Source organism: Lotus japonicus, chromosome 4, assembly GCF_012489685.1.
Source record: "Lotus japonicus ecotype B-129 chromosome 4, LjGifu_v1.2".
Lineage (NCBI taxonomy): Eukaryota > Viridiplantae > Streptophyta > Magnoliopsida > Fabales > Fabaceae > Lotus > Lotus japonicus.
In genome coordinates this window covers 47,708,156-47,733,907 of record NC_080044.1, presented here as the reverse complement: position 1 = coordinate 47,733,907, position 25,752 = coordinate 47,708,156, and the positions used below count along the sequence as shown (strand labels likewise).

Here is a 25,752-nt window from a genome sequence, read left to right as displayed (position 1 = left end):
TTTTTTCTTATCCTCAAATGATAAGTGGTAAAAATTGGAAGTGGTAAAAATTGGCAGACATATGGGTTGTGGAGAGAAAGATCTAGTGATCGATCCCTGAATGGTGCAAATTATCTTTCCGATGTAAAAAAAAAAAAACTTTTATTTTTCCTTTAGAAATGTTTTTGATTGAAAATGTCCATACTACTCTTATAAACATGTCAAATGAATAAGAACCGCTTCGGATTTTAAACCTCAAACTTGGCCATGAAAGTCTCATTTTAATTCTTTCAAACACATTCAACAGACATCCCAAATCATATAATTTGGGCACGTTTACCAGTTGATAGCAATTGCAAAGAATGCAACTAGTGAAGAATAAATTGTAACCATAATAAAATCATAAACGATATTCTAGTATAGCAAAACAGTAGGCAGAATCATATCCGCTCTTGATTTGAGCATAATTTGATTAATTTCACCCCTCAAAATAACCAACGTAAGTATGACTGTATGAGAATGATTTAAAGGAACAACCAGATTCGGCTCATCCATTCCTGTGGTTAGTTTCAGCATGTCTTCCACAATCCATTATTTTTAACTACAGAAGAGAACAAACGAAAAAAGAACAAGTTCATCAAACAAGAAGTCCATTCCATCATTGCCTTGCATATACCTATGGTTGATTACAAATCCTCGCTGCCAGATTGTCATATGGATACACTTTGGGTGCCTGACACAGTAATATAGAATTTATCAGCATATATGTAAGAAGAAACAATGCATATGAAGCTTCAAAAAAAGGAAAATATCATAGAAAATATGGCCATAAACATAGGCAAGAGTGCAATCGGGATATGTGAAGATTATACGAAGTACAAAAAGGATAATTAATCAGACCACATATTCATCTATGTTCTCCTCATTTCCCCCCTTTCGAATAAAATAGGTAACTTTAAGAACAAAGTGCTAAACTACAACCACGTTTCGTGATTTTTGAAGGATGTTAATAGACATTCTGATAAGTGATAACACCTGTTCATGCTTCAACACTCTACCCCCTCCCTCATTCTATCAATCTCCAATTCAAACTTCATTCACAAGTTCAGTTCTATATCATGTAATCACACACCTCAAATGTAATAGCAACTGCTCCTTTTTAAAAGGACAGGCTATAGGCAATGAGATGGCTGGTTCAGTAGCCAGCCTGCCTTGCCAGTGTGGGGATAACTGCAAATAAATATTATGCAGAGGAGTGAACCAATCCCAGGCCCACGTTAAATTGTTTCAGTAATTCCTCATGGTTTTTTGTAGTTTCTAATGGAACTTAGTTGGAATCCCGGAACAGTCTTTCTGATAGAATCATATATGGTTGTAATGAGAAAGCTAAATTCATGTTTTAGCCTTTAAGGTTAGTTGTAATTCTTCTACAGACAGAAGTTGACTTCCATTAGCAGCTGGGGTGCAAGTTTTCCAACTTGCTGCTGTCACTCCGTCAAAATTGCAGGTTGTAATGCACAAAGGATGAAGAATGGGGAAGGCGAACAATATCCTACCATCCTAAAGAAAGCACATAAACAGAGTAATAGACACAGGTGAGATCTTTATAGATGAAGATATGACTAGTAGTACTAGTACCCTAGAGCAGAGCAGAGTTCCGGGACTTTCCTGAGGCTGTTGCACCAACAATCTTTGCCATTATAACGGAAAATCATGGCCGCTATACTAGAACAGTTGTAAGTATCGATCCCCCCCCCCCCCATTTTCTGAGGTCAGAGGTTTGCAACCTTTTTTTAAGGTTTCATGATTTCCCGTTTATTGTTGGCATAGAAACATAATTGGGTTTGGAAACCTATTTCCGGAATCACACATCTTTTGTACAAAAAACACGAAGAGCTTAACTCTGTTGCAAACCAAGCAGTGACCAACTGCTGGATAGCACCATCTCCAGCCAACCCTAGCCGGCACACGCACTGCTCGCTAGCCGCTACTTACTCACAAGTCTATTTACGCAGATTTCTGTTCAAATTTTGTTTGTGCTGCGTTGCATAGTATATTCAAATTGTGTGTGTTTGTGTTTGTGTTTGTGCTAATTTCGAGGGTGGCCAAAGAAGTACTGGGTGTATCTAATGGTTTTGGATTAAGAGATAAGGAATCTTGGTTGGTGAAGAAAGTGAGCAAGAAAAGGTAAAATTTGAAAGGGAGTGTTTTAAGACTTTACATGGATACAACAGCGCTGAAAATTGGAAACACTATTGGAAGGCTAGAAACAAAGCAAGGAAAGCTGTGAGTGAGGGACGATCCAAAGCGAATGACGAATTTTATAGAGATCAAGTAACAAAAAATGGAAAATGAAAAAAAAATTTATAAGCTTGCCAAAAACATAGAAAGAAAATCAAGAGATTTGGACCAAGTGAGATGTATTAAGGTTGAGGATGGAAGAGATTTAGTTGCTCATGAAAATATTAGAGAGAAATGGAAGAATTACTTCGATAACTTTTCAATGATGGACACGGATCAAACATTAACATGGAAAGCTTGGAAGTGAGAGAGGATGAGCAAAATTTAACTATCATACAATTCAAGTCGGAGAAGTTCAAGAAGCTCGCTCATAAGCGCATGGTCAATGCTAAAGCAGTGGGTCCTGATGATATGCCAATTGAAGTTTGGAAATGAGTAGGAGACCAAGGTATCAATTGGCTAACTAAGTTGTTCAATGAGAATTTGACATCCAAACATATGACAGATGCATAGAGAAGTGCTTTGGTCCCTATGTATACCAAAAAAGGGAATCTTCATAATTGCAGTAACTATAGATGGATAAAACTTTTGAGCCAGACTATGAAATTACAGGAAAAGGTGATTAACATTGACTAAGGGAGCAGTGTTATCAAATATCGGTCATGGTGGCGCCATGACGAGTTCTAACGACGGTTTTTTGGCCTCCGCCACGGTCGATATCCTGCCATAGGCCACCATTAATTGATATGTATGGCGGGTTTTTGGCTCTCCGCCATTAATAAAACTGTAAGGGAGGAGACTAGGATAAAAGGGAATCAATTTGGTTTTATGCCAGGAAGGTCTACAACATAAGCCATCTGCCTCCTAGGAAGGCTGATGGAAAAGTATCGAAGTATAAAGAGAGACTTGCATATAGATTTTATCCCCTTCGAAAAAGCATATGATCGTGAGCCTATGGAAGTGTTGTGGAAGTCTATGGAAAAGAAAGGTGTTTGTGTAGCATATATTCGAGCTATACAAGACATGTAAGAGGGGGAAACAGCGGGGTGAGAACTCCTCGGGGCGTGACTAATCACTTCCCAATAAAGATAGGTTAACATCAAGGCTTAGCCTTGAGCCTGTACCTTTTAATTTGGTTTTGGAGATGCTTACCAGGGATATACAGAAGAGCATTCCTACCAGGGATATAGTTCTAATTGCAGAATCCAGGGAAGCGGTTACTAGTAAACTTGAGATTTGGAGGAAGATTTTGGAATCTAAGGGTTTTAGATCAAACAGGAGTAAGACATAGTAATAGTATATGCATTGCAATTTTAGTAAGACTAATGTTGGAAGAAATCTAGAAGTAAAATATGGAAACGACATCATACCAAAAGTTTCAGGGTTACCTTGGACCGATTATACAAAATAATGGGGAAATTGACAAAGATATTACACACAGAGTTCAAACTGGAAGTTAAAGTGGAGAACCGCAAAGAACCTATCAAACTCAAAGGAAAGTTTTACCAAACCGCTATAAGACCTGGTATTCTCTATCGAAGATATATTGGGCAACATGAGAACAAAGCTGGAGTAGCAGAAATGAGAATGTCACACTAGAAAGGTGTGGGGTGACACCTCTCGTGGAGAAGCTGACAGAAAATCAATTAAGGTGGTATGGACATGTACAAAGAAAACCTTTGGAGGCACGGTTGATAACATGGTTCTTAGTCTAGTGAAGAGAAGTAGAGAGAGGCCAAAAAGAACTTGGGAAGATATTGTTAAAAATGATATTTATTATCAATAACATTTCTCATAATCTGGTTTTTGATTGAGCTCAATGTCATGGTGAGATCCATATAGCCGATCTCACTTAATGGGATAAGGTTTTTGTTGTTGTTGCTGTGTTGCATACTGCATAGTGTTCAATTTTTGTTTGTGTTGTGTTCTTCACACTCATAACCTCTCTTTGTACCTTTTTACTAATTAAGTCCATCATTTTCCATTTTTATGGTGATAGAGAGTTTAGGACTTTAACCATGGATGCCTTTAATTTTGAATATTCCTTTAGTTTTTAGCATTTATGCGTGTGTGAAATATAAATTTAGTCTTGCATCTATAATCTTCAGTGCAGCAGCCATACCGTCATAGCATTTTCGAGGATGGCCACTTTGCACCACTAACTGAGAATGATAACTATAAACAGTAAAAAACTTCCAACACTCATTGACCTCATAACATAACATTTCAATTTGATGAACAACTATCACAAAATTGAAATCAGCAATAACCATACCTAGCTAAATATCACCAAATCCCAGTCTAAAACTAAGCAGGAACACACATATAAACTTACAAATGGAATCTTGGAGGCTTTATCATTCCACACTGCCAACAATCCCAGAGACGCAAAACAACTCAATCCCCCACAGAGCCAGGCCAATGCTTCATACTGGTTTCAAATTAACAAAAAAAAACCCAATTATCTTATGCTTTCAATTTTACCCAGAAATTTCGATAATGAAAAAACAGTTACCTTTCCAACAGTATCAGCAATGCGATCTATACAGGGTTCGGGTAATGAAGTACCATTATCCCACACAAGTTCATCATTCGCAGGAAGCTGAAACAAACCCCAAATTCAAAAATGGAAATTTTTAGGATTCTGGAAAATTTTCAGAATGGAATGTGATAGGTTAAGAGAGAGAAGCTTACGGGTTTGTCAGGGACGATGTGTTTGCCGACGGGGGGACCGATGCCGGAACGGAGGCGGAGAGAGGAAGCTACAGATCGGAGAACGACGCCGTTTCCACCCAAGATCCTTGATGCTGAGTTCGTCAATCTTCCTGCCATGATCGATTCGATTATCTTCTCTCTCGGTTCTTTGTTCTTCCTATTCTTCCAGCTGAGCCTATTGTTACAGTCACCCAGAGACTAAACGACATCGTTTTGGATCATTTTCTTCTGCCTTTTTTGTTTGTTCTTGGTCCAATTTAAGTTGGATCTTTCTTTCATCCCTTTTTACTATTTTGAAACTGTGAAGGTGTTATGGCCCAATGCTAAAGCCTACATCCACAGTCACATACACAGGTATTATTAAAAAAAAGCCCAAGAAAAAAAATATTTGCTCAAAAAGCCTAAAGAAGCACCCTTTAAGAAAGAATTATTGGATGTTTGGATAAACGGTTGATTTCACTTTCGGAAGCATAATTGATTTTGAAATAAACTACTTCTAGTAACTTTTGTGGTAGGAGAATTAGTTTTATAAGATCTGAACATGAATTCAAAAATGTTATTAATATTTGGCACCACACGACATTTGTGACTTTATTTTTTCAATGTTTTGTTGGATGATATTTGTTTAAAACTCTTTTATAAGAAGAATCCATTGTATAGGATTTTATGATTAAGTTAGAGCTTGGACGTACTTTGATCTCTTTTTTTTGAACTCCCCCTTCAATCTTTGGCGGCAAAGAAGTCAGGGGCGGATTTACGGCCCGACCTGCTTGGACACTTGCCCAGGCTCCGTGGCCTAAAAAGAATTAGCTTGGCCCGCAGAGACAAAAACTTTTTTTTTAGGTCAGGCTGGGCAAAAACATACACCCTTGACCCTTTGATTACATATATAAGCAAAAAAAACATTGAGTGACTCTAAAATGAATGAACCTAAAATGTTCTCAATAATTGAATGAGTCTAAAATATTTTTTTTTCTTCTTATATATGTAACCGGAGGAGGGTGTAAGGCACTACAATTATTTTGTTAAACATAAACCTGACCCATCCCATCTAAGCATCCCTCAACCAAAAACATAAAAAGAACTGGCCCACCTCTCTCACTTTCTCACCCATGAGTCACCCATCTGCAGCCGCACAACAGCACACGGTTTCTGGAGAGTAAACTCACTTTCTCCTCTCTCGCCGGCCGCCGCCTCACACACGCGGCACGCCCACTGCCACAGCCCACATGCACCGCCCCTGACCAAACCTCTGTTTCGCAAAGCCTTGCCTTGATTTTGCAGGTAAAAGCTTTGAATCAATGGAACTATCATTAACTATGGAAGTTACAGACTTACAGTTATGGAATTGATTTGGTTCATCATGTTTACTTAGTAATCACTTAGGCTAGCAACATTTGGAATGAGAAAAGACCAATGTATTTGCATTTGCATTTGCATTATCTTTAGCTTCCAGGAATTTCGTTTGTTGATTTCTTAATATTCAACGAATCATAAAGATGATATCAAATTAAAAGAGAAGAGCTAAAAGCTTACCTTTCTAGTCCCAATCATAGTCTCTTCGTTAGGAATACTTGAACATGTAGATATAGACTAAAGGTTCTTCATCCCAAGCTCATATTCAGTGAGAAGAAAATAAATTAAAATAGGTTCTGATTTTTCATGATTTATATCGAAATCATAAATCCTTAAACATACTCTTCAACCGGAGAGAATAACATGACATTGCAAAAACATCTCACAAAAATTGTGAAATTATTTGAGTGCAATGGCGTCGGGTGATCCACTTAGCCGATCTCATTTAGTGGGATAAGGGTTAATACGTTTGTATTCCGGTCTCCAACTTACTTTGCTCGATTTCTTGATATTTCTGCAGTCCGATGGCGAGTCGTTTCTTCTCAAAAAAATTGGGAATCCGTAATTTGGCTTCAATATTTAGAGTTGGAGAGTTTGTGAGAAGTAGCAAGTCCATTAGTGACACTTCAACTTCGTTGCCATTGAGATCTTCTGTTGCAGTTTTCGACCGCAAATATGTGTGGGGTTTCAGGGAATACCATGACGGAAGGCCAAGGGGTCCCCTTTGGAGGGGAAAGAAGCTCATTGGCAAAGAGGCTCTCTTTGTGATATCCGGGTTGAAGAGGTTCAAGGACGACGACGATGTGCTTCACAAGTTCATCAAAACCCATGTTCTGCGCCTCTTGAAGGTTGACATAATTGCTGTTCTCACAGAACTTGAGCGCCAACAAGAAGTTTCTCTCGCTTTCAAGGTTTCTTCTCAATCCCACCTTGCTGATCTTTTACTCTTTTATTCTTGTGTTAGTTGCCTGCAATCTGTTTGTGAAAATGATTCATTGGTAATTTTTTTCTGGGTCCAATGAAAGCAATGTGTTATAGCATGCCCATTTATCTGGAAATTGTTGATTGATGCTTAGGTTTTGTTATTGGTGATTCATGTAACTATATCTGTAATATTGGGATCACAAGAAACTGAATGGATTTTCAGGTGTTTAAGGTGATGCAAAAGCAGGATTGGTACAAACCTGATGCATTCTTGTATAAGGACTTAATTATTGCACTTGCAAGGTCTAAAAAGATGGATGAAGTGTTGGAATTGTGGGAAAGCATGAGAAAAGAGAATCTGTTCCCTGATTCTCAGACTTATACTGAAGTCATAAGGGGCTTCTTGAATTATGGTTCTCCTGCAGATGCAATGAACATATATGAGGATATGAAGAATTCTCCGGATCCACCAGAGGAGTTGCCATTCAGAATCTTGTTGAAAGGACTCTTGCCACATCCTCTTTTGAGAAACAAGGTGAAACAAGATTTTGAGGAGATCTTCCCGGATTCCAGCATTTATGATCCTCCACAAGAGATATTTGGCGTCCGATAAGGTTCAAACCTTTTTGCTCTTCTCCTCACTCTGTTAGGTGTTGTCCTGTTTTCAATAGTTTGCTTTTTAAAAAACTGCTTTTTTTTCCTTGGTATTCATGAGCACATTTTTGTACAAGGTACAATCTAAATGAACTTAATTTAAAGACTCCTCCTCCAGAATCACATGTTCTTGAACAAACCAAATATATGTGTGGGTCAAAAGGTGAAAAGACATGAAGTTTGATACCATTAGATTATTGAATTGAAAATATATGGAAAAATTCAACAATGAAGAATATATTATTGGTACGTGATGTGAAAATTTGTTCTGTGAAGAAAAACATGAGTGTTTCATTTATTGGCAATGTTGCTGGATACACATGCTGCCATAATTTGTTTGAGGATAAATCTTTAATCCTTCTTGATTGTTACAGATAGTGTTTCAGATGCAAGGGGGATCACCATCATTATTTCATTGTGTTGTCATAAACCACTATATTTTCTTAGTAGTTAGTAGTTGGTTGTTGCTGTTAGTTGAATTGGCTGGTTAGGTAATTGTGCTTCATTGTTGCTAGTTGATTTTTAGTTCGGGTACACCATGCATTTGGGTATAAGTAGATGATCAGTATTGTTCTATAATCATCAATTGAATCAATATGCACCCACCTTGATTTTCCTCTATCTCCTTCTCCACCAAGACTCCTCCCTCTCCCTCTTGGCTAGGTCCATCTTAATTTACTTACCAGACCAGAATGGATGTCCTGTCTCTCCAATAGTAACAGCCATGATTGACTCATGGCTTTTGTGATTGTCATTTTTACCATGGTTTCAGAATAGGAAGAGACAAGTGTTTTCATCTGGGTCGGTGGAGGCATTGAAACTATTTTCTTGCTAAAATACATGTCATACTAAACCTCTATTATAGCTGACACTTATCTTTCACCTACTTCAGTTTCAGTAGTTTAATACCTTCTCCATTTTTTATTATTTTTTCTATAACTAGACTTCTTAGAAAATTTGGAATTAAAAGAAATATTCTTTCTTGTGAAAAGAAATATTTTATGTTCTGAACCAGTTATCCAGTGAACATGAATGGCTTATTGATCTAAGATTTTTCCCCTTTTTTCTGTTCGCAATACTTTTTGATTTAAGCTCTTCCGTTTATTCATACTAAAGAGCTAAGATATATGCTGTCTTTTTGTACAGAACATGCTTCTCCGATGAAAGAATGTGAGCTGGTCAACCATTTTCTGATGCAAATGTTGTGTTGGACAGTGAGTGGTCTGTCCCAGTGGTTATTTGGGACTAAATTGACAGTGAGTGTTCTGTCCAGGGGTCATTTGAGACCAAATTGCAAGATATTGGTTTCTCGCATATTTTGTATGCTTGAAAGAATGAGTAGAGTTGCAGAAATCCATCATTATCGAGTGAATATTACAGATCTTTCTGTAAGTTGTGATTTATCTAGGATGTGATTGTATTGCACTTGATTAAAGATGAGTTTTTTCTGCATAGCTTCCTCCTTTTCATACCCGCAACATATCTGTGCATTTGATCATCGACAATTCTTCTGATTATCTTGATCATGATTCATGATCAAGTGTTATGATGCGTATTACAAAAACTGCAGTTTACGGTTTGTTCATGTTTATTCCTGTGCATTTTGTTTTGATTTTTTGTCAGTAGTAATAAACTATTAATATACTCATTGCTGCCAATTTTATATACTAGATGCAGTTCAATTCGGATGGGGTTATCAGATTATACTTCTTCATATAACACAGAAGTTAGTTTTTTTTATAATGTACATTGGTCGTAATTGAAATTGTAGTCTTATCAATCTTATTCTTCTTCTGTATGTTCAATTTCACTTTATCACAACTGCTTGAAGGCATGGGTAATAGATTTTTTCTTATTCACTGATACTGCTGTATTTCTTATGGATACTCTTAATTCGCTATGGGTATGCATTAGGTACACGTCTTCTTTTATTTTCATATTTCACTTCCATGTAACCAACCCACACCTCAGATGGCCTACTTTGAGAAGTCTATATTGGTGAAAATAGATGACACACTTCAGTTGCAATAGTTATTTCTTCATCTGTGCTCAAACACTTCCTCGTAACATTAAGGGCATGTTTGTTTGCAGTTTTCAAAACAATTTTCAGTTTTTAAAAACTAAAAACCTGTTTCATACGACCTGTTTTTAAAAACAGCTTTTGAAAACAGTTCTCATTTTCAGCTTTTAAAACTACAAAACTAAGCAACCCTTATAGAGATTGATAACTTCCTTTCACTTATTTTTTTAGAATGGATAAATTATTGATATGCACTTTGTGTTTGTATAAACCATTCGGTATTCTGTCACCCTTCGAATTTTCTCCTTACAAGTATTCTGCAGGATCAAACCGGAAAGCTCTTCACGCACACTCAGATTGCGTTGTCACGTGAGTTACAAGTCAATGCACCTTTAGAAATAAATTGCAAATTTTTATAATTTCTAAATTACTTATTCTAAAAAATAAGTGAAATAAGTAAGTGTTACAGTTTTTAAACTCTTGATAAACTAAAAAACAAGGAATAATAGGATTATCATTTATCATTATTAATTAATTACAAATGAATTTTTTATATTTTCGACTTTTTTATTTGTTTCTAACCATTCATTCATTTTGATAATTTATAGATAAATGGACATCAAATCATAAATAGATTATGTTATTCTTTTTAAAAGGGAATACTATTTAAAATTAAGATGAAACCGGCTCAACAACCAAACCATCTGAGCAAAAAATAGACAGCAATTTTATTTTATTTTACAGTAACAATAGACAACAATTTTTTTTTTGTCTTGACTAAGGTATCCCAACTGCCGACAAGTAACACCCCGAATTTTACATCTAAGTAATTATAATTATTTATAGTGTTTTAATTTTTAAAAAATAAGTTAGGAGGTGACGAGGAATTTAAGGAATGATTATTTTAAGGGGAGTTAGAGGGTTAAATCCTAATTTTAGGAAATTTGAGAATGAAATGCAATATATGGAAGCATGAACGAGGGGTATTGTAGTAATTAACCTTAGGGGATTTAATTAGAAACCCTAATCCTCCCACTCATACATACATACATACGGTTCAGAAGAAAAATAAAGGCTTAAAAGCAACCTTGGTCCCCCACGATTACCTTTTGCGTGCTAGTAGTCCCCCACAAAATTTAATTACACTTTAGAACCCTGACTATTAGCTCCGTTAGCAACTTTAGTTTTCCATCTAAAATCCGTCAAAAGTCTAACGATTCTCTCTCCTGTGGCACCTGACTAATGACGTGGCTGACAAATTGGAGAGAGAAAGGGCCACTCAAGTCATCACGTGCAAGTCACGTGACTCCATCACCTGCTTTCTTCCCCAACGGTCATCTTGTATTCCGGAACCCTAGAAAAGGGGGGAGAAGCCATTTTCGACCTCTGCAATTCATCGACAAGTAGCAAAATGTTCCAGAACCTGAATGATTATTAGCATAGTGGAAGGCAGATCAATATTCTGGTTCGAACTAATGGGTGGATTCAGCCAAGTCTCATCTTCATCTTCTGCGTCTGAGAGAAAGAGGAGATCGAACAAAATGTGCGATTGCGGTGTTGAATCGCCGCTGGTGACTTCCTGGACTGGAGTGAACCCTGGTAGAAGGTTCTACGGGTGTGGCTTGTACGAGGTACCCAATTTGTATTCTTCTGTTCCTTTTCGTGTTCTTCTTCCTCTATAATTTGTGTCTTTAAGCTCACATGTTTCCATTCGTACAGGTCTATGGCAAGAGGTGTTGCAAGTTCTTTGAGTGGCATGATGATGAGGGTAGTGCAAGGGATAAGAAGGTTATTGCTGGACTGATTAAGAAAATTGAAGAGATGAAGAAGAAAGAAATAATGTTGATGAAGGGTTTAGGGTTGCTGTCAATCATCTCCACTGTAATGTTCATTTTCTTGTTGATTGGTTATGTAAGAATGTAGTTAAAGGAGGGTTGAAGGAGGGTTATGTAAGAATGTAGTTGAAAGAGGGTTTAATCTGCAAGTACTTGCATTCTAAATCTATGAAAGTGTTGCATTTGTATGAAACAAAGGTTTGTTAATGAAAAAACTTCTCAGTTTTCATACTTGCACCATATGATTAAACTCCATGTAAACTGATAAATGAGAGACCTACTTCAAAGTTAAAACATATATATTCATGGAATCATGGAAAATAAATTGAATGGAAAATCCATAGGTCATAGGCCCTGGAACTGGTTCATTACAATTGCAGTGGAACTGGTTCATTACAAATGTAGCAGAACTGGATCATTACAATTGCAGTGGAGCCAGTTCCATCATTACCAAAGAGGCACATATGTCATTAAGATACCAAAAGAGGCTCATAGGCCCTTAAATTGTCATGAACACACCAAAAGAGGCACATAGGCCATTCCATTGTCAACATCATAAGATAACAAAAGAGCCACAAATGCCATAAATCCTGAACCTCATAACAGAACATAATAGGCACAAAGTGTCACATGATTAAACTCAAAAGTGTCACAAAAGAGGCACAAATGCCATAAATCCTGAACCTCATAACAGAACATAATCCTGAACCTTAAATACTAAACTTGTTCATATTTAAATGACAACAAAAGTGGCTCATAGGCCCAGACAATGATACTATCCTATTACATCCTCAAAATCCATCCAACAAAAGTGTCACATGTTCCTACTCCATCTGCTCCTTTCCTTTTCCAGTGTTCATCTTCTTCCTTGCATTTTGTGGTTGTGGTTGCTCACTCTGGGACTGAGAAGGCTGAGTTGCAGGTGGTGGAGGCATGCTCTGGCTGTTTGCTTGTGACCCTGGTTGCTGAGAGCTGCTGCCAGGTTCATTGATGCTAAGCTGCCTCTGCCTCTTCTTCCTCTGTTCAGGCTGCAGAGCTTCAGTATTATCCTGAAATACAACCAAGAGTAGACAACATGAAAGAGTTTATCATAATGAAAGTGTTAGACATAATGAAAGTCCTTCTATTGGTCTATACCTTGTTTCCCCCAGTTGGAATGGTCCTCTCAGCTAAAGCTTTCCCCTTACAAGTCCTCCTATTGTGGCCATACTCTCCACACCTTTTGCACTTGACAGTATTATGATGTCTCCTAAGAGTGTTTGGGTTCTTTGGTTCATCATTTGTCTTTCTTCTAGCCTTCTTAGGCCTTCCTGGCTGTCTTCTAACATATGGAGGGTTCAATGGCAAAGCATCGACTTCAGGCCACAATTTAGGTCCATTGTTAGGGAGTATTAGGTATGAGTAGGTTGAAAGGAATGTTGATTTCCTGCATAATTTAACCAAGAGTCATAGTTAATATATTTCATGCATGATGGACAAAAGCTTTTAACTTATATGCAATAAATGAACAATGATCCAATACCTGTAAGCAGTGTCCACAAATCCTTCAGGAGCTCTTCTAGCAAACCACATGCATGCAACTGCATGAGAACATGGGATTCCAGTTAAGTCCCATCTCTTGCACGCACAGGTCCTTGCTTCCAAATCAACTACATATTTGTCGCTATCCCTCACAGCTTCAAATGATGTAACATTTGGTTCATTACCACACCAGACAGCAGCCCATTTGTCAGAGTATTTCTTGGAGGTTTCAAGCTTTTGCTGAATGATTGGGAAAATCCCAGTCCTCCATCGCTGCATAAGGCTCTTTTGCTTCACAATCCTGTTATTCAGATAAAACTTCAAGCCCTCCAACAGTGAAATTATTGGCTTCTCCCTATGCTCCAGTATAGCCCGATTGAAAGCTTCACACATGTTATTAACTTGAAGATCACAGCGAGTGCCTATGCTGAAATAGGCATAAATTTCCTTGCCAGCCATAGTCTCCTTGCTTGCCTGTTTGTAGAAGTCCTATAACAAGTATGGTCAGGAGTAAAACCAACAAGTTGCCAGTAGGGTCTAGTGGGGGTTTTACTAATCCTCAAGTTAAACGGACAACCCTTCTGACATATCGCTACACATCTCTTCTTGTCATTTTTGTCGATCTTCAAATCCTTCTTCTGTTCTAGAGCAAACTCTTTCACAGCAGTCTTGAAAACATCCTTTGAATTGAAAATTTGACCAAGCTTAAACACAACAGGCTCACCTTCCTCAACACCCTTAAACTTGGGGAACCTCTGGTTGAGGCCTTCCCCTTCACCTTCACTCTCAGATGGACTATCTATGTCCTCTGAGTCACCATCTTCATCAGTGAAGTCAGCAACAGAAACTGGAACTATATTCCTCTGATTCTCCTGCAATTGCTCCCCTTCAAATGTAGGATCTGGAACAGCAACTGCAACCCCAACAAGTGACTCAGCTGGTAACACAGTTGTCCAATCCCAATTCTCTGGATAATCAGTGTCATCTAGTGATACATCAGACAATGTTTCTAATTCTTCCTCCTCATCTGGAAAATAGCTTTCATCAGATTCAGACTCTTCATTTTCAACTCTTCCAGATCCTCTTCTCTCAACTTCCTTTGTAACTTTATTTTTCTGGTTTCCAGTCACAACTTCACTCTCAGGCTCTACCACACTCTCCTCCCTCACAATTTCCACTTCAGGCTCTACAACCACTTCATCAATGACAACCTTGTTGCTTTGTACAGTTTCAATGTGGTCAACAAATATGTCCACTTTAGTTTGTCCTTTCACATCTTCCAAGAAGCACCTAATGTCAGCATCACAATTGAGTGGTCTCATCCCACTTGACCCAACAATAGTAGGGTGCTTATACCACAACCCTTTAAAGTTGGGATACCCCAAATTCTTCACAAGGTTACCCAACTCAATTGATGAAATCTCATCCATATCCCAGTCTTGGAGTACCTTACAATCCCCGTTCACATATGGGTCGGTTGGGTTAAAGGTCATTTTGCCCCCATGGAATACATTAATATCAGGCTTATGAGGCACAGTAGGTCTGAAACCAAAGAAAGCAATAGACAATATTCACAACAACCAACATCACAACATGACAAAAAAAGTAATAATCTATAATGAAAGTGCACAACAACCACAGATTCAACGACATTGAGGTCAGAGAGGGGAATAAAATACTTACATAGCCACATGGTTTGTAGGAAGAGTGTCCCATAAAGCAAAAAGATTAGCTGTGCTCCTCTGAGGGACCACCGTTGTGCTTCTCTCAAGGAACACCGTCGTGCTTCTCTCAGGGACCACCTTCGGTTCCGGTTGACTTCGATTTTCGCTGAGACCACTACCATTATCGTTCTGCAACTTCGTTGGGTTATCCTTCTTCGAGGTTCTCTTCTTTGGAGTCCTCTTCCTTGCCATTTCAATTGTCGTCGTGCTTCTCGCAGGGATCGCCTTGAAACCTCGTTGCCTCCGTCAATGGAGAATGAACACTGCTTCTTTTTTCAGATTGGGGCAATTTTGGCCCCTAGGGTTCAATTTAGGGTGAAGGCAGGTGATGGAGTCACGTGACTTGCACGTGATGACTTGAGTGGCCCTTTCTCTCTCCAATTTGTCAGCCACGTCATTAGTCAGGTGCCACAGGAGAGAGAATCGTTAGATTTTTGACGGATTTTAGATGGAAAACTAAAGTTGCTAACGGAGCTAATAGTCAGGGTTCTAAAGTGCAATTAAATTTTGTGGGGGACTACTAGCACGCAAAAGGTAATCGTGGGGGACCAAAGTTGCTTTTAAGCCAAAAATAAAAGAGAGGAGAAGTCATTTTCGGCCATAGACATTCCAGCCCCTGTAAACTAGCGTTTCTGGGTTCGTTCACCGTTGGATTGAGCTCAAACTTGGACACAAGCTTTGGGACACATAGACCTTCATTGTCACCTTCCAGATCGTCTATAAAATTTCTAGAACTGCAGATATTCACCTCGCACTGTAGCAGTTTTTATGAAGAAAGAGAAAGGAAGAGGATGAATGAGATCAATGGAAAAGTTTCTAAGGAGGAACCGGATCATGGGGAGCTTGGGAACTTGATAAAATCTTTCTCAAGAGGATTAAGGTGACAATAGAACCACTAAAACCTCCTTGTGTGTGTGGTTTCTTGATTTTATTAGGTATGGATGTTAGGGCTTTTAGAATGAAAACTCGGCAGAAATTTACGAACTCTTGAACTTTTTTCGAGCTTTGTTAATGACCAAATTCGTCGAAGTTGTCTTCGTATAAATTGTAGCCCTTATTGTTAGTGAAATTTTCCCGTTAGTTTCATATCATTTGAACAAGTATATCTCTAGTTATGCCCAATTTGTTGACCAAAGGTCAAGCTGTTAAATGAAGTTCGTTTTCCCACAAAGATCCGTTCGGTTAGGCCTTTAAAAGTTGGAACTGGAAAATATGTATCTGATATGAAATGTTCTCATGTATGTTATGGAACATTTGACACTAGTCTTATGTTATTTAGATATATTTTGGTTGAGTTATGACTAATTTACTTAGTAGAGGTCAGCATAAGAAATTCAGCAAAATCTGTTTTGCATTATAGATTTAGTCTCGCCCATGAGGCGTTTGACTTAAGTTCTAAGTGAGATACATAAATGAAACTTTTTCTTAGATTTCTAAGAGGATAGATATCATCGAATTCAGTTTAGCTTAACTCAACTAATGTCATGAGGAAAAAGATAGGTAAGTTAACTATTTGAGTTGAATATGAGAATTGGTTGAGTTATATGTGTTATTATGCTTGTTGCTTCATAACCTTATTGGATGAATTGAGTACTGAGAATATATTCATGATATGAATGTTGGTTAAGATTGAGTGAGTCATATTGTATAGTATTATGATACACATGATTATATATTTATCTTGTATAAGTGATATGTTTGTCTGATTAAAACCGTACATGAGTGATGGTTGTATGTTAGGCTGTGTTAAGATTCACACATGAAGAAAATGACTATACTTGTATGTCAAATGTTAAGGCATGGCTGATGAAGAGTAAAAGTAAAGAAAGACATGCTGCATAAGCAAAGAAAGACTATAACATTGTAGGGCAAACCTAGCAACCTTAAAAAGGCTAGTATAAAGGCGAATCTTGAAAGTAGAATAAAAGTGAAGTGAAAGACTATTACATTGCGGGGAAAACCTAGTAACCTTAAGAGGGATAGTATAAAGGCGAATCCTGAATGTAGAGTAAAAAGTGAAAAGAAAGGTTACAACAATGCAGGGCAAACCTGGTGACTTTAAGAGAGCCAGTAAAAAGGCAAATCATGAGTGTCAAGTTAAAATGTGATGACCAAGATACGAATAAGAACTTGTGAAAGGTGACATAGATAATTGTAATAGTGTATGCGTGTCTTGTATGTCTTTGAAGGAGGATTTTTCATACCTTCCACACGGGTATGTTGGAATGTCATTGTTGTAAATGTTTTTACTATTCTCACTGAGTTTTATTCACTATGCTTTGGGGTTATGACATTCCAGGTTCTATAGAGGAGGTTAGGTCATAGTTCAAATTAAAGTAGTCGGATCATGGTCACAACGTGGGTTTGTACACTTTATGGAGTCAATGTACTTATACTTTCAAGGGGTTTAATTGTACTATAATTGAATTTGGTACAGTTTTCAAGTGATGTAAATATTTGAAATGTTAGGGCATATGTGTAAAGTTTTATTCCGCAAAGTTTTTTTTAACTCTATTTTGTATAGATAAAAAAAGTTTCTTATAAAAAGAGTATTATTTTTCTGTATTTAAAGTTAGGGTGTTACACAACAGCCGTGAGACTAATTTCTCGCCTCACGGTCAGCGCACTAAACGGTAGGGGGCTGACCAAGGGGTTTTTTCTATTCGCAAGAGTTGGGATTCGAACCCCAACCACTTGCTTAAAGAATGAAGTGCTGAAACACTACACCAACCCACTTGGTTAACAATAGACAACAATTGAATAGGTGTAAACCAATTTTTTTTTGAGACATGAAAATTAAAAACTTTTAATAAATATCACTCTGTACCCAACCCGCACATCTAAAAAAACATCATTATTGCCAGTGTTAAGAAAACCGAACCGAACTGGCCGATCAGACGGGTTCAACCGGAAATCGGACCATTAACCGACTCGATTAGGGTAATTGAACCGGGAATTATTGAACCAGTGTCTGGACCGGCGAACCGGGAAAATCGGTCAAAACCAGCCGGTCAATGGTTTGAGAGAAAATTATTTTTGGAGTAAATTTTGTCCTCACTATGGTTTGAACCTTGGACCTTGGAGTTTCAAAAAGGTTTGTATACCAATAGGCCACAAGTTCTATTGGGATTAATTGAATGTATTTTAATATTTATTATAAGTACATAGTGATTGAGGAAACAAATCTTGCATACAAGACACATATTTAACTTAAGTAACAATTTTTAATAATATATACATATTACTTAACATATATTTGTTTTTATTTATCTAACATTAATATATATTTTATATTATATTATTTATTTTTTTATTATTATATAGAAGAAAAATAAATTTACTAGTATGTACATATTAATGACATAAACTAAGTAATAATTTGAGTAAATTTGTAATATTATATTTCTTTTATTTTTATATTTAATAAAAAGTATTTTCTTATAATTTATTAATAAGATATTCATTATTCACTAAAATAACATATATTATCTATCTTAATATATATCTAATGTATTATTTATATTACCACAGTCGGACCCCGGTTCGACCTTTGAAACTTGAACATGTGTCTCGACCGGTTTGATGACCGGTCCGGTTTTCAGAACATTAACTATTACAGAGATGGAGATAAAAACACATATATGTGGGAAGAAGCCAAGCTGGTGTAAACCAAATTTTATTGTTAAAAAAATTTGATACAAAAATCAAAATATTACGTTATCGTGTATGTAAATTACAAGTAATCTTGTAACAAAAAAAATACAAGTAATCTGTAGTAATAGATATTCTTGAATGTTGATTTTTTTTTTTGAAACCAATCAATTGGGTATATTGAAATAAATAAGTGAAGGAAATATTTTCCGTGCTTATTATTGATAATAGATCGGGTATTTATACAAAGTACAATTGACTAAATAATAATGACTAAACCTAATTACAAACGTAATTACAGGAAATAGAATAAATAAATTATTCCTATTAGTCTATTCTATCACACCCCCGCAGTCGAAGCGGGAGGTTCGCTGACGTTGAGACTGGAACGAAAATCATCAAAAAGAACCCGAGGAAGGCCCTTGGTAAAAATGTCCGCAATTTGATGACGGGAAGGAACATGAAGGATGCGAGCCTGGCCACGCGCGACCTTTTCCTGAACAAAGTGGATATCCATCTCTATATGTTTGGTACGCTGATGGTGCACTGGATTTCTAGAGAGGTAGATGGCACTAACATTGTCACAGTGGACCAATGTTGCTTGAGAGAGAGGAAAGTGAAGCTCCATAAGTAAATTGCGGATCCAACAGGACTCGGAGACAACATTAGCAACAACACGGTATTCAGCCTCAGCACTAGAGCGAGATAGGGTGGGTTGCCGCTTAGATGACCAAGAAATAAGATTGTCACCGAGGAAAACACAGTAGCCAGAAGTAGAGCGTCTGGTGTCAGGACATCCCCCCCAGTCAGCATCCGTATAAGAAACAAGTTTCTCAATAGGGGAGGGATACAAGTGAAGGCCATAAGTCAGAGTGCCACGAATATAGCGTAAGACACGCTTGAGGGAAAACATATGCTCAGTGCGGGGAGCATGCATGTGTAAGCACACTTGCTGAACAGCGTAGGAAATGTCAGGACGAGTGAAGGTGAGGTACTGTAAGGCACCAGCAAGACTCCGATACAGAGTGGCATCCTCACAAGGAGTCCCAGAAGAAGAATTGAGCTTCTGCTTGGTGTCAACTGGAGTAGCAGAAGGGTTGCACGACGCCATGCCGGCGCGGGCAATGATCTCACTAGCATAAGTGCATTGACTGAGGAAAAGGCCACCGACATGCCGAGTAACAGCGATGCCTAGGAAATAACTCAGAGGACCCAGATCCTTCATAGCAAATTCGGACGCAAGAAGTGCCATAAAGGATTTGCGGAGATCATGAGATGAAGCAACGAGGATGATGTCATCAACATATAGCAGAATATAGGCAATGTCAGTACCTCGCCGGAAGATAAAAAGGGAATGATCTGAACTGCTGTGGTGAAAGCCAATAGAGGAAACATAGTCAGCAAACCGTTGATACCAAGCACAAGGCGCCTGTTTCATACCATAAAGAGACTTCTTTAGACGACAGACATAGTTCGGGTGCTGAGATTCACGGAAACCCAATGGCTGATGCATGTAGACAGTCTCATGGAGATCACCATGCAGAAAGGCATTCTAGACATCCAACTGATGAATGGGCCAGGATCTGGAGAGAGCAATGCTGAGAACTGTCCGTATGGTAGCCGGTTTCACCACGGGGCTGAAAGTCTCGTCACAATTCACACCTGCAATTTGAGACCTGCCATCACCGACAAGACGAGCCTTATAACGCTCAAACAAACCATTAGTATGGCGAAAAATCCACATAGAGCGAATAACGTTAACATCACAAGGACGGGGAACCAACTCCCACGTATTATTTCTAATAAGAGCATTAAATTCAAATTGTATAGCGGACTTCCAATAGGGATCGGATAAGGATTGTTTTGGATTACGAGGCAAGGGTGAGATGGACGGGTCATCAATAGAGACTGAAAGGCTAAAAGGATTTTTAGGTTTGGAGATGTCGTGCATGCTACGGGTAGTCATGGTCCGTACGGGTGGTGCAGGTGGGACCGGAGGCAAGGGCGAAGGCGAGGGAGAGGCATGAGGGGAGACGGGAGCCGATAAGGGAGCCGAAGAGTCAGGGGGACTCGACGGCGGGACCGGAGGGTTAGGTGGTCGGGAGTGTAAGATCAAGATTTGGTTATGTGGTACAACTCTATGTTTTGATGATAACAAGTATTTATTTGTGGATGAACAATTATGATACTATAACGTTTGTCTTGAGTGTTTTGACAAACAGGTTCTGATTCTGATACCAGAAGATATATTCATCAGAAGATCTGAGGATCAAAAGTTCTGAAGATCAGAAGATCTGAAGATCAGAAGATATGAGGATCAGAAGATCTGAAGACCAGAAGCTCTGAAGGACAAGAAGCTCTGAAGGACCAGAGGCTATTTGGTCATGTGGTACAACTCTATGTTTTGATGATAACAAGTATTTATTTGTGGATGAACAATTATGATACTATAACGTTTGTCTTGAGTGTTTTGACAAACAGGTTCTGATTCTGATACCAGAAGATATATTCATCAGAAGATCTGAGGATCAGAAGTTCTGAAGATCAGAAGATCTGAAGATCAGAAGATATGAGGATCAGAAGATCTGAAGACCAGAAGCTCTGAAGGACAAGAAGCTCTGAAGGACCAGAGGCTCTGAAGGTCCAGAAGCTCTGAAGGTCCAGAAGCTCTGAAGGACCAGAAGCTCTGAAGGACCAGAGGCTCTGAAGGTCCAGAAGCTCTGAAGGACCAGAGGCTCTGAAGGTCCAGAAGCTCTGAAGGTCCAGAAGCAGAAGTTACGACGGTCAGAGGATCCATGCTTCCCTCTGACTCTGATCACCAAGCTTCACAAATTCCAACATGAAGCGTCGTCAGATCAGAAGTCAATGGTTAAAGGCAAATGTCACTATCAAAAAGTACAAGAGCAGTGTACTATTATGACAAGCCTACCTACCAAGGTTCAGCCACAGCAGGTTCTGGAAGTTCCAGAAATGCCCTCCAACGGTCATATTTTCTCAACAGAAATATCCTTTGCACCTTGGACTATTTAAGGCTGAAGAAGAGAAGAAAGACTGAAGAGAGAGAAGCCAAGAGCTGCAATACAAGAAAAGATTCAAGCCTCCACTTTCTTCATCTGTTCTTATTTAGTTTACACTCAGCTTATTCAGAAGCAAACCTTTGTAAACACCAACCTCAAACAGTTGTTTGTTTTTCCTTAAGGGACCGGGTAGGTCAGTATACTTAAGAAGACTAGGATCTGTGTATCTTAGTGGTGATTCCTTAAGGGACCAGTTAGGTCAGTATCCTTGAGAAGACTAAGAGAGTGAATCTTAGTGTTTACTAGTTCATTGTATTGTTAGTCACTGAGCAGGTTGCTAGTGCAGCTGTAACAAACTCTGAATAGTGGATTGCCTTCATTCTAAGAAGGAAGAAATCACCTTAACGGATGGACTGGATTAGCTTGAGGGATTTATCAAGTGAACCAGGATAAAATACTTGTGTGCTTCTCTCTTCTCTCAATCTTTATCCGCAGCACCATCTATCTCAGATAAACCGAAAAGATTTACTTTAAATCTTAAGGGGAAAGTTTTTATATTCAAAACTCTATTCAACCCCCCCCTTCTAGTCGTTTTTCACACCTTCAGGGAGGACACGGTTTGCCAATGGTGGATCAAATAAGGAGGGAGGTCCTCAGTGAAGCACTCATAAGAAGGGGCAGGATTCAAGGACAGGTCGGCAAAAGGGAATCAGGTTTCATAAAAAATGACATGCCGCGATATTATAATTTTTCTGTTTGACGAATCATAACATTTATAACCTCTGTGATTCATCGGATACCCCAGATAAACACACGGAGTCGATCGGGGTTGCAATTTGTTAATTGTAGCGGAAGGAAAGAGAGGAAAACATAGACAACCAAATACACGTAAGTGTGCGTATGAAGGGTCACGATGATACAACAACTGAGTAGGAGAATCATTCTGAAGAGTCTTGCGGGGCAGAATGTTCAGAAGGTAAGTTGCCATTTGAAGGGCATGATGCCAAAAAGAAGGAGGAACAGACAAATGAGCCAGCAGAGTGCGGATCATATTGTTAATGGTGCGAATTTTGCGTTATGCTTTGCCGTTTTGAGAAGAAGTGTGAGGGCAAGAGAAGAGAAAAATAAGACCATTAGCATTACAATACCGGTGGAAAGATTCATTGTCATATTCACGTCCATTATCACATTGGAGACATTTAATATTTGCTGAAAATTGAGTTTTAATGAGTGTGGCAAGAGTAGTAAATATTTCATAAACTTGAGATTTCTTACCAATTGGAAACGTCCATAAAAAATCAGTGTGATCATCCAAAAACAAAACGTAATAACGATGACCAACAGTGCTTAAAATAGGAGACGTCCATAAATCACTATGCAAAATATCAAATGACCTCAAAGTAATAGTTTCAGAGAAACTAAAAGGCAACCGAACATGTTTACCTAAAACACAAGAATCACAAACAACACTAGAACACGAAGGTTCACAAAAAAAAAAGTTTATTATTCCTAAGGTGATTTAAAGTTGAGGAAGCAGGATGACCAAGGCGGTTGTCCCAGACACCAGAAGCAAGACCAGCAAAAGGAGAGGAACGGGTGACTGGGTAGAGGTCGCCAAGGCTGTTACATCTCAGGAGAGGCATCCCCGTCTGGAAGTTCGACACCGAGAACCCAAAGGGATCAAAAGAAACAGAAACATTATTGTCAGTTGTGAGTTGTCGCACAGAAATTAAGTTTTTAATAATTCGCGGAGTGTGCAAGACATGGTTGAGTGCTAATGGTTTGTGAGGGGTGAGAATAGAAGTGTGTCCCGAACCCTTAATTGGAATGCCCAGACCACTACCAACTATCAGTTTCTGATTTAAATGACTTAAATTAGAATAAGACGTGAGAGTACCTTGAGATGCCGCAGTATGGGACGAGGCGCCAGTGTCCATGTACCACATAGTGTCTGGAGGAGTCAAGGACATGGTGTGCATGGCAGCAGCAATATCAGTGGGTGTTGGAGAAGTAGTAGCAGTGTAGGCCTGAGGAGCTAACCTAGAACGTCGGGTTGCTGCGGAGGACCCATGGGACGTGACCACTGAGATGTGGGGTAAGGACAAGGAGGCATGCCCCAAGGGGAAGGAGCCCAACCAGGGGGAGTAGCCCAACCCCGGGGATTGTTCCAGGATGCCTGCGGAGGCGTGCGCCAGGGTGGAGGGGCTGCAGCAGGTGAACCAGAAGAGACAGAGATCCAGGATAGCGGGAGCCACCTTTCTTTTTAGGTTTACCAGAACTACCCTGATAGTTATGATTTTGCCCTGGCCCAGAACGGTTGTTGGAGTGTCCCTGATTGCTGCGGCGGGTGGTGCGCTGCTGAGAAGAGTCATCAAAGTCCCGTGGATGGGAAGCAGGGGTGTTCAAAGCAGTCTGAGAAGTAGAGCCTGACATCTTGGCGAGACCGGATTCCACTAGAATCAGCATGGAGCGGACCTTGAGGAAAGGAGGCAAAGGCTCGCTCTGACGGATCAGGGTGGCAACACCACGGAAAGGCTCAGTGAGACCAGAGACCAACTGGAGGACAAGACGATGGTCACTGACTGGAGCACCAACATTCCTCAACTGATCAGAGATATGTTTCAGACGCTGACAGTAGGCTGAAACATTAGGAAAATCCTCCATGCGAGTGGTGATGAAATCCTGGTCGAGAGCGACCGCACGGGAGTTCTGATTGTCCTGAAACATGGAAGCTATACGGTTCCAAGTAGCCATAGCAGTAGAACCTTTCTCCATGACAGTGGCGAGAAGGTCAAAGGAGATGGTGGAATAAATCCACTGTTTGACGGTAGAGTCAAGAGTAGCCCACCGGGCATAGGAAGCATCGGTGCGCGCAGGAGGCTCCATGTCAGCTGGAGGAATGATGTGGTGGAGTACCTGAGTGGCGTGAGCATGAGTTTCAAACAATTCAGCCCACAGAGCATAATGATCCTTGTCAAGCTCGAGTTTAAAAGTAATGTTGTTTTTTATATTTGTGACAGCAAGGGCCGGATGAAAATCCGGCTTGACAGAGGAGGACGACGGCGCCGTTGGCGTGGGAACCATAGTGGTGTCGCCGGTGGGAGAACCAGTAGTAGAATTAGTATCAGCCATAGAACCTGCAAAGGAAAAGAAAACTATTTTTTGTTTTGATGTTGTGGCTGTGAACCGGTTCGGTTGAACCGCCGGCCGGGTTCACTGGTGAACCGGGCTGGTTGAGCCGCTGGGAAAGGCTTCTCGGGTTGAGAAGCTAGCGGGTCGGATCTGGAGGGAGATCCTGGGTCGCGGGTTGCAAATTAAAGGGGATGCAAACCCGACGCGGCGGCGCTGCTCCTGGCTGGAAGAAGGGAGTGTGGCGGTCATCCTTGGGCAGGCGACGGCGGACGGAGGTAGCCGGAGGCGTGGCGGCGTGAAGGAGGCGTGGGGCTGGGAAATCCGAGTGGATCTGGACGCGTGGGCTGCAGGGGAGATCGTGAAACGATCTGGACGCGTCTGAACCGGCGGTGCGAGCGGCGACGCTTCTGGGAGAGGCGCGGGGGCTGGCTGTAACCGGTGGCTCGGCGGTGGCGGCGGCTGCACGATGAAGAAGCTGCGGCGGCGGCTAAGAGTAGTGAAGGAGAAGAAGGAAATAAAATAATATTAAAATAAAAATTAGGTCAGATAGAGAGGGATATGAACCTGCTCAATGATACAATGAAGGAAATATTTTCCGTGCTTATTATTGATAATAGATCGGGTATTTATACAAAGTACAGTTGACTAAATAATAATGACTAAACCTAATTACAAACGTAATTACAGGAAATAGAATAAATAAATTATTCCTATTAGTCTATTCTATCAATAAGATAGTCTAAATCAAATCAATATTTTTATGAGATTAATGAGGGTCCCCTGACATTGTAAACCAAGTTTACATAGTCGTGCAACAGAAACTTTCCATTTTGCCACGTCATCCTCATTTTTTAAGATGATAAATTTTTTAACTAAAAATAAAAACCAGACCAGTAAGCTATTTTCCCTATCAATCTCCTTTTAGATAAAGAAACAATCTAATTGAACCACACATAACACAATTCTAATTCAGATCTCAAAGT

The 25,752-nt window shown here is 39.4% G+C and overlaps 5 protein-coding genes across 5 annotated transcripts; 1 reads left to right on the top strand and 4 right to left on the bottom strand.

Moving 5' to 3' along the window:
• Positions 1–422: 422 nt before the first annotated feature.
• LOC130714871 (NADH dehydrogenase [ubiquinone] 1 beta subcomplex subunit 8, mitochondrial) lies at positions 423–5,124 on the bottom strand. Its single transcript, XM_057564842.1, has 4 exons — positions 4,915–5,124; positions 4,736–4,822; positions 4,556–4,651; positions 423–712 (listed from the first exon to the last, which is right to left on the bottom strand). The coding sequence occupies exons 1-4, from the start codon at positions 5,050–5,052 to the stop codon at positions 656–658; spliced, it is 378 nt and encodes a 125-aa protein (XP_057420825.1). The 5' UTR covers positions 5,053–5,124; the 3' UTR covers positions 423–655.
• An 844-nt stretch (positions 5,125–5,968) lies between these two features.
• On the top strand, positions 5,969–9,458 carry LOC130715478 (protein THYLAKOID ASSEMBLY 8-like, chloroplastic). The gene is made up of 4 exons (XM_057565584.1): positions 5,969–6,219; positions 6,812–7,202; positions 7,439–7,829; positions 9,016–9,458. The coding sequence occupies exons 2-3, from the start codon at positions 6,816–6,818 to the stop codon at positions 7,826–7,828; spliced, it is 777 nt and encodes a 258-aa protein (XP_057421567.1). The 5' UTR covers positions 5,969–6,219; positions 6,812–6,815; the 3' UTR covers position 7,829; positions 9,016–9,458.
• Positions 9,459–18,960: 9,502 nt separating this feature from the next.
• On the bottom strand, positions 18,961–20,133 carry LOC130712849 (uncharacterized mitochondrial protein AtMg00810-like). The gene has a single exon (XM_057562665.1). The coding sequence runs from the start codon at positions 20,131–20,133 to the stop codon at positions 18,961–18,963; it is 1,173 nt and encodes a 390-aa protein (XP_057418648.1).
• Positions 20,134–20,172: 39 nt separating this feature from the next.
• LOC130712848 (uncharacterized mitochondrial protein AtMg00820-like) lies at positions 20,173–20,586 on the bottom strand. The gene has a single exon (XM_057562664.1). It carries the CDS (start codon positions 20,584–20,586, stop codon positions 20,173–20,175), a length of 414 nt encoding a protein of 137 aa, XP_057418647.1.
• A 2,398-nt stretch (positions 20,587–22,984) lies between these two features.
• LOC130714117 (uncharacterized) lies at positions 22,985–25,328 on the bottom strand. Its single transcript, XM_057564004.1, has 2 exons — positions 23,535–25,328; positions 22,985–23,286 (listed from the first exon to the last, which is right to left on the bottom strand). The coding sequence occupies exon 1, from the start codon at positions 24,767–24,769 to the stop codon at positions 23,678–23,680; it is 1,092 nt and encodes a 363-aa protein (XP_057419987.1). The 5' UTR covers positions 24,770–25,328; the 3' UTR covers positions 22,985–23,286; positions 23,535–23,677.
• Between the last annotated feature and the right edge of the window lie 424 nt (positions 25,329–25,752).

Coding starts and splice junctions, on each gene's coding strand:
- LOC130714871 (XM_057564842.1), bottom strand. CDS start 5,052: ATGGCAGGAAGATTGACGAACTCAGCATCAAGGATCTTGGGTGGAAAC. Junction 4,823..4,914: donor ACATCGTCCCTGACAAACCC/GTAAGCTTCTCT, acceptor GGTTTGTTTCAG/CTTCCTGCGAATGATGAACT. Junction 713..4,555: donor AAGCCTCCAAGATTCCATTT/GTAAGTTTATAT, acceptor TTACTGTGTCAG/GCACCCAAAGTGTATCCATA.
- LOC130715478 (XM_057565584.1), top strand. CDS start 6,816: ATGGCGAGTCGTTTCTTCTCAAAAAAATTGGGAATCCGTAATTTGGCT. Junction 7,203..7,438: donor AAGTTTCTCTCGCTTTCAAG/GTTTCTTCTCAA, acceptor ATGGATTTTCAG/GTGTTTAAGGTGATGCAAAA.
- LOC130712849 (XM_057562665.1), bottom strand. CDS start 20,133: ATGCATCAGCCATTGGGTTTCCGTGAATCTCAGCACCCGAACTATGTC.
- LOC130712848 (XM_057562664.1), bottom strand. CDS start 20,586: ATGACTACCCGTAGCATGCACGACATCTCCAAACCTAAAAATCCTTTT.
- LOC130714117 (XM_057564004.1), bottom strand. CDS start 24,769: ATGGCTGATACTAATTCTACTACTGGTTCTCCCACCGGCGACACCACT.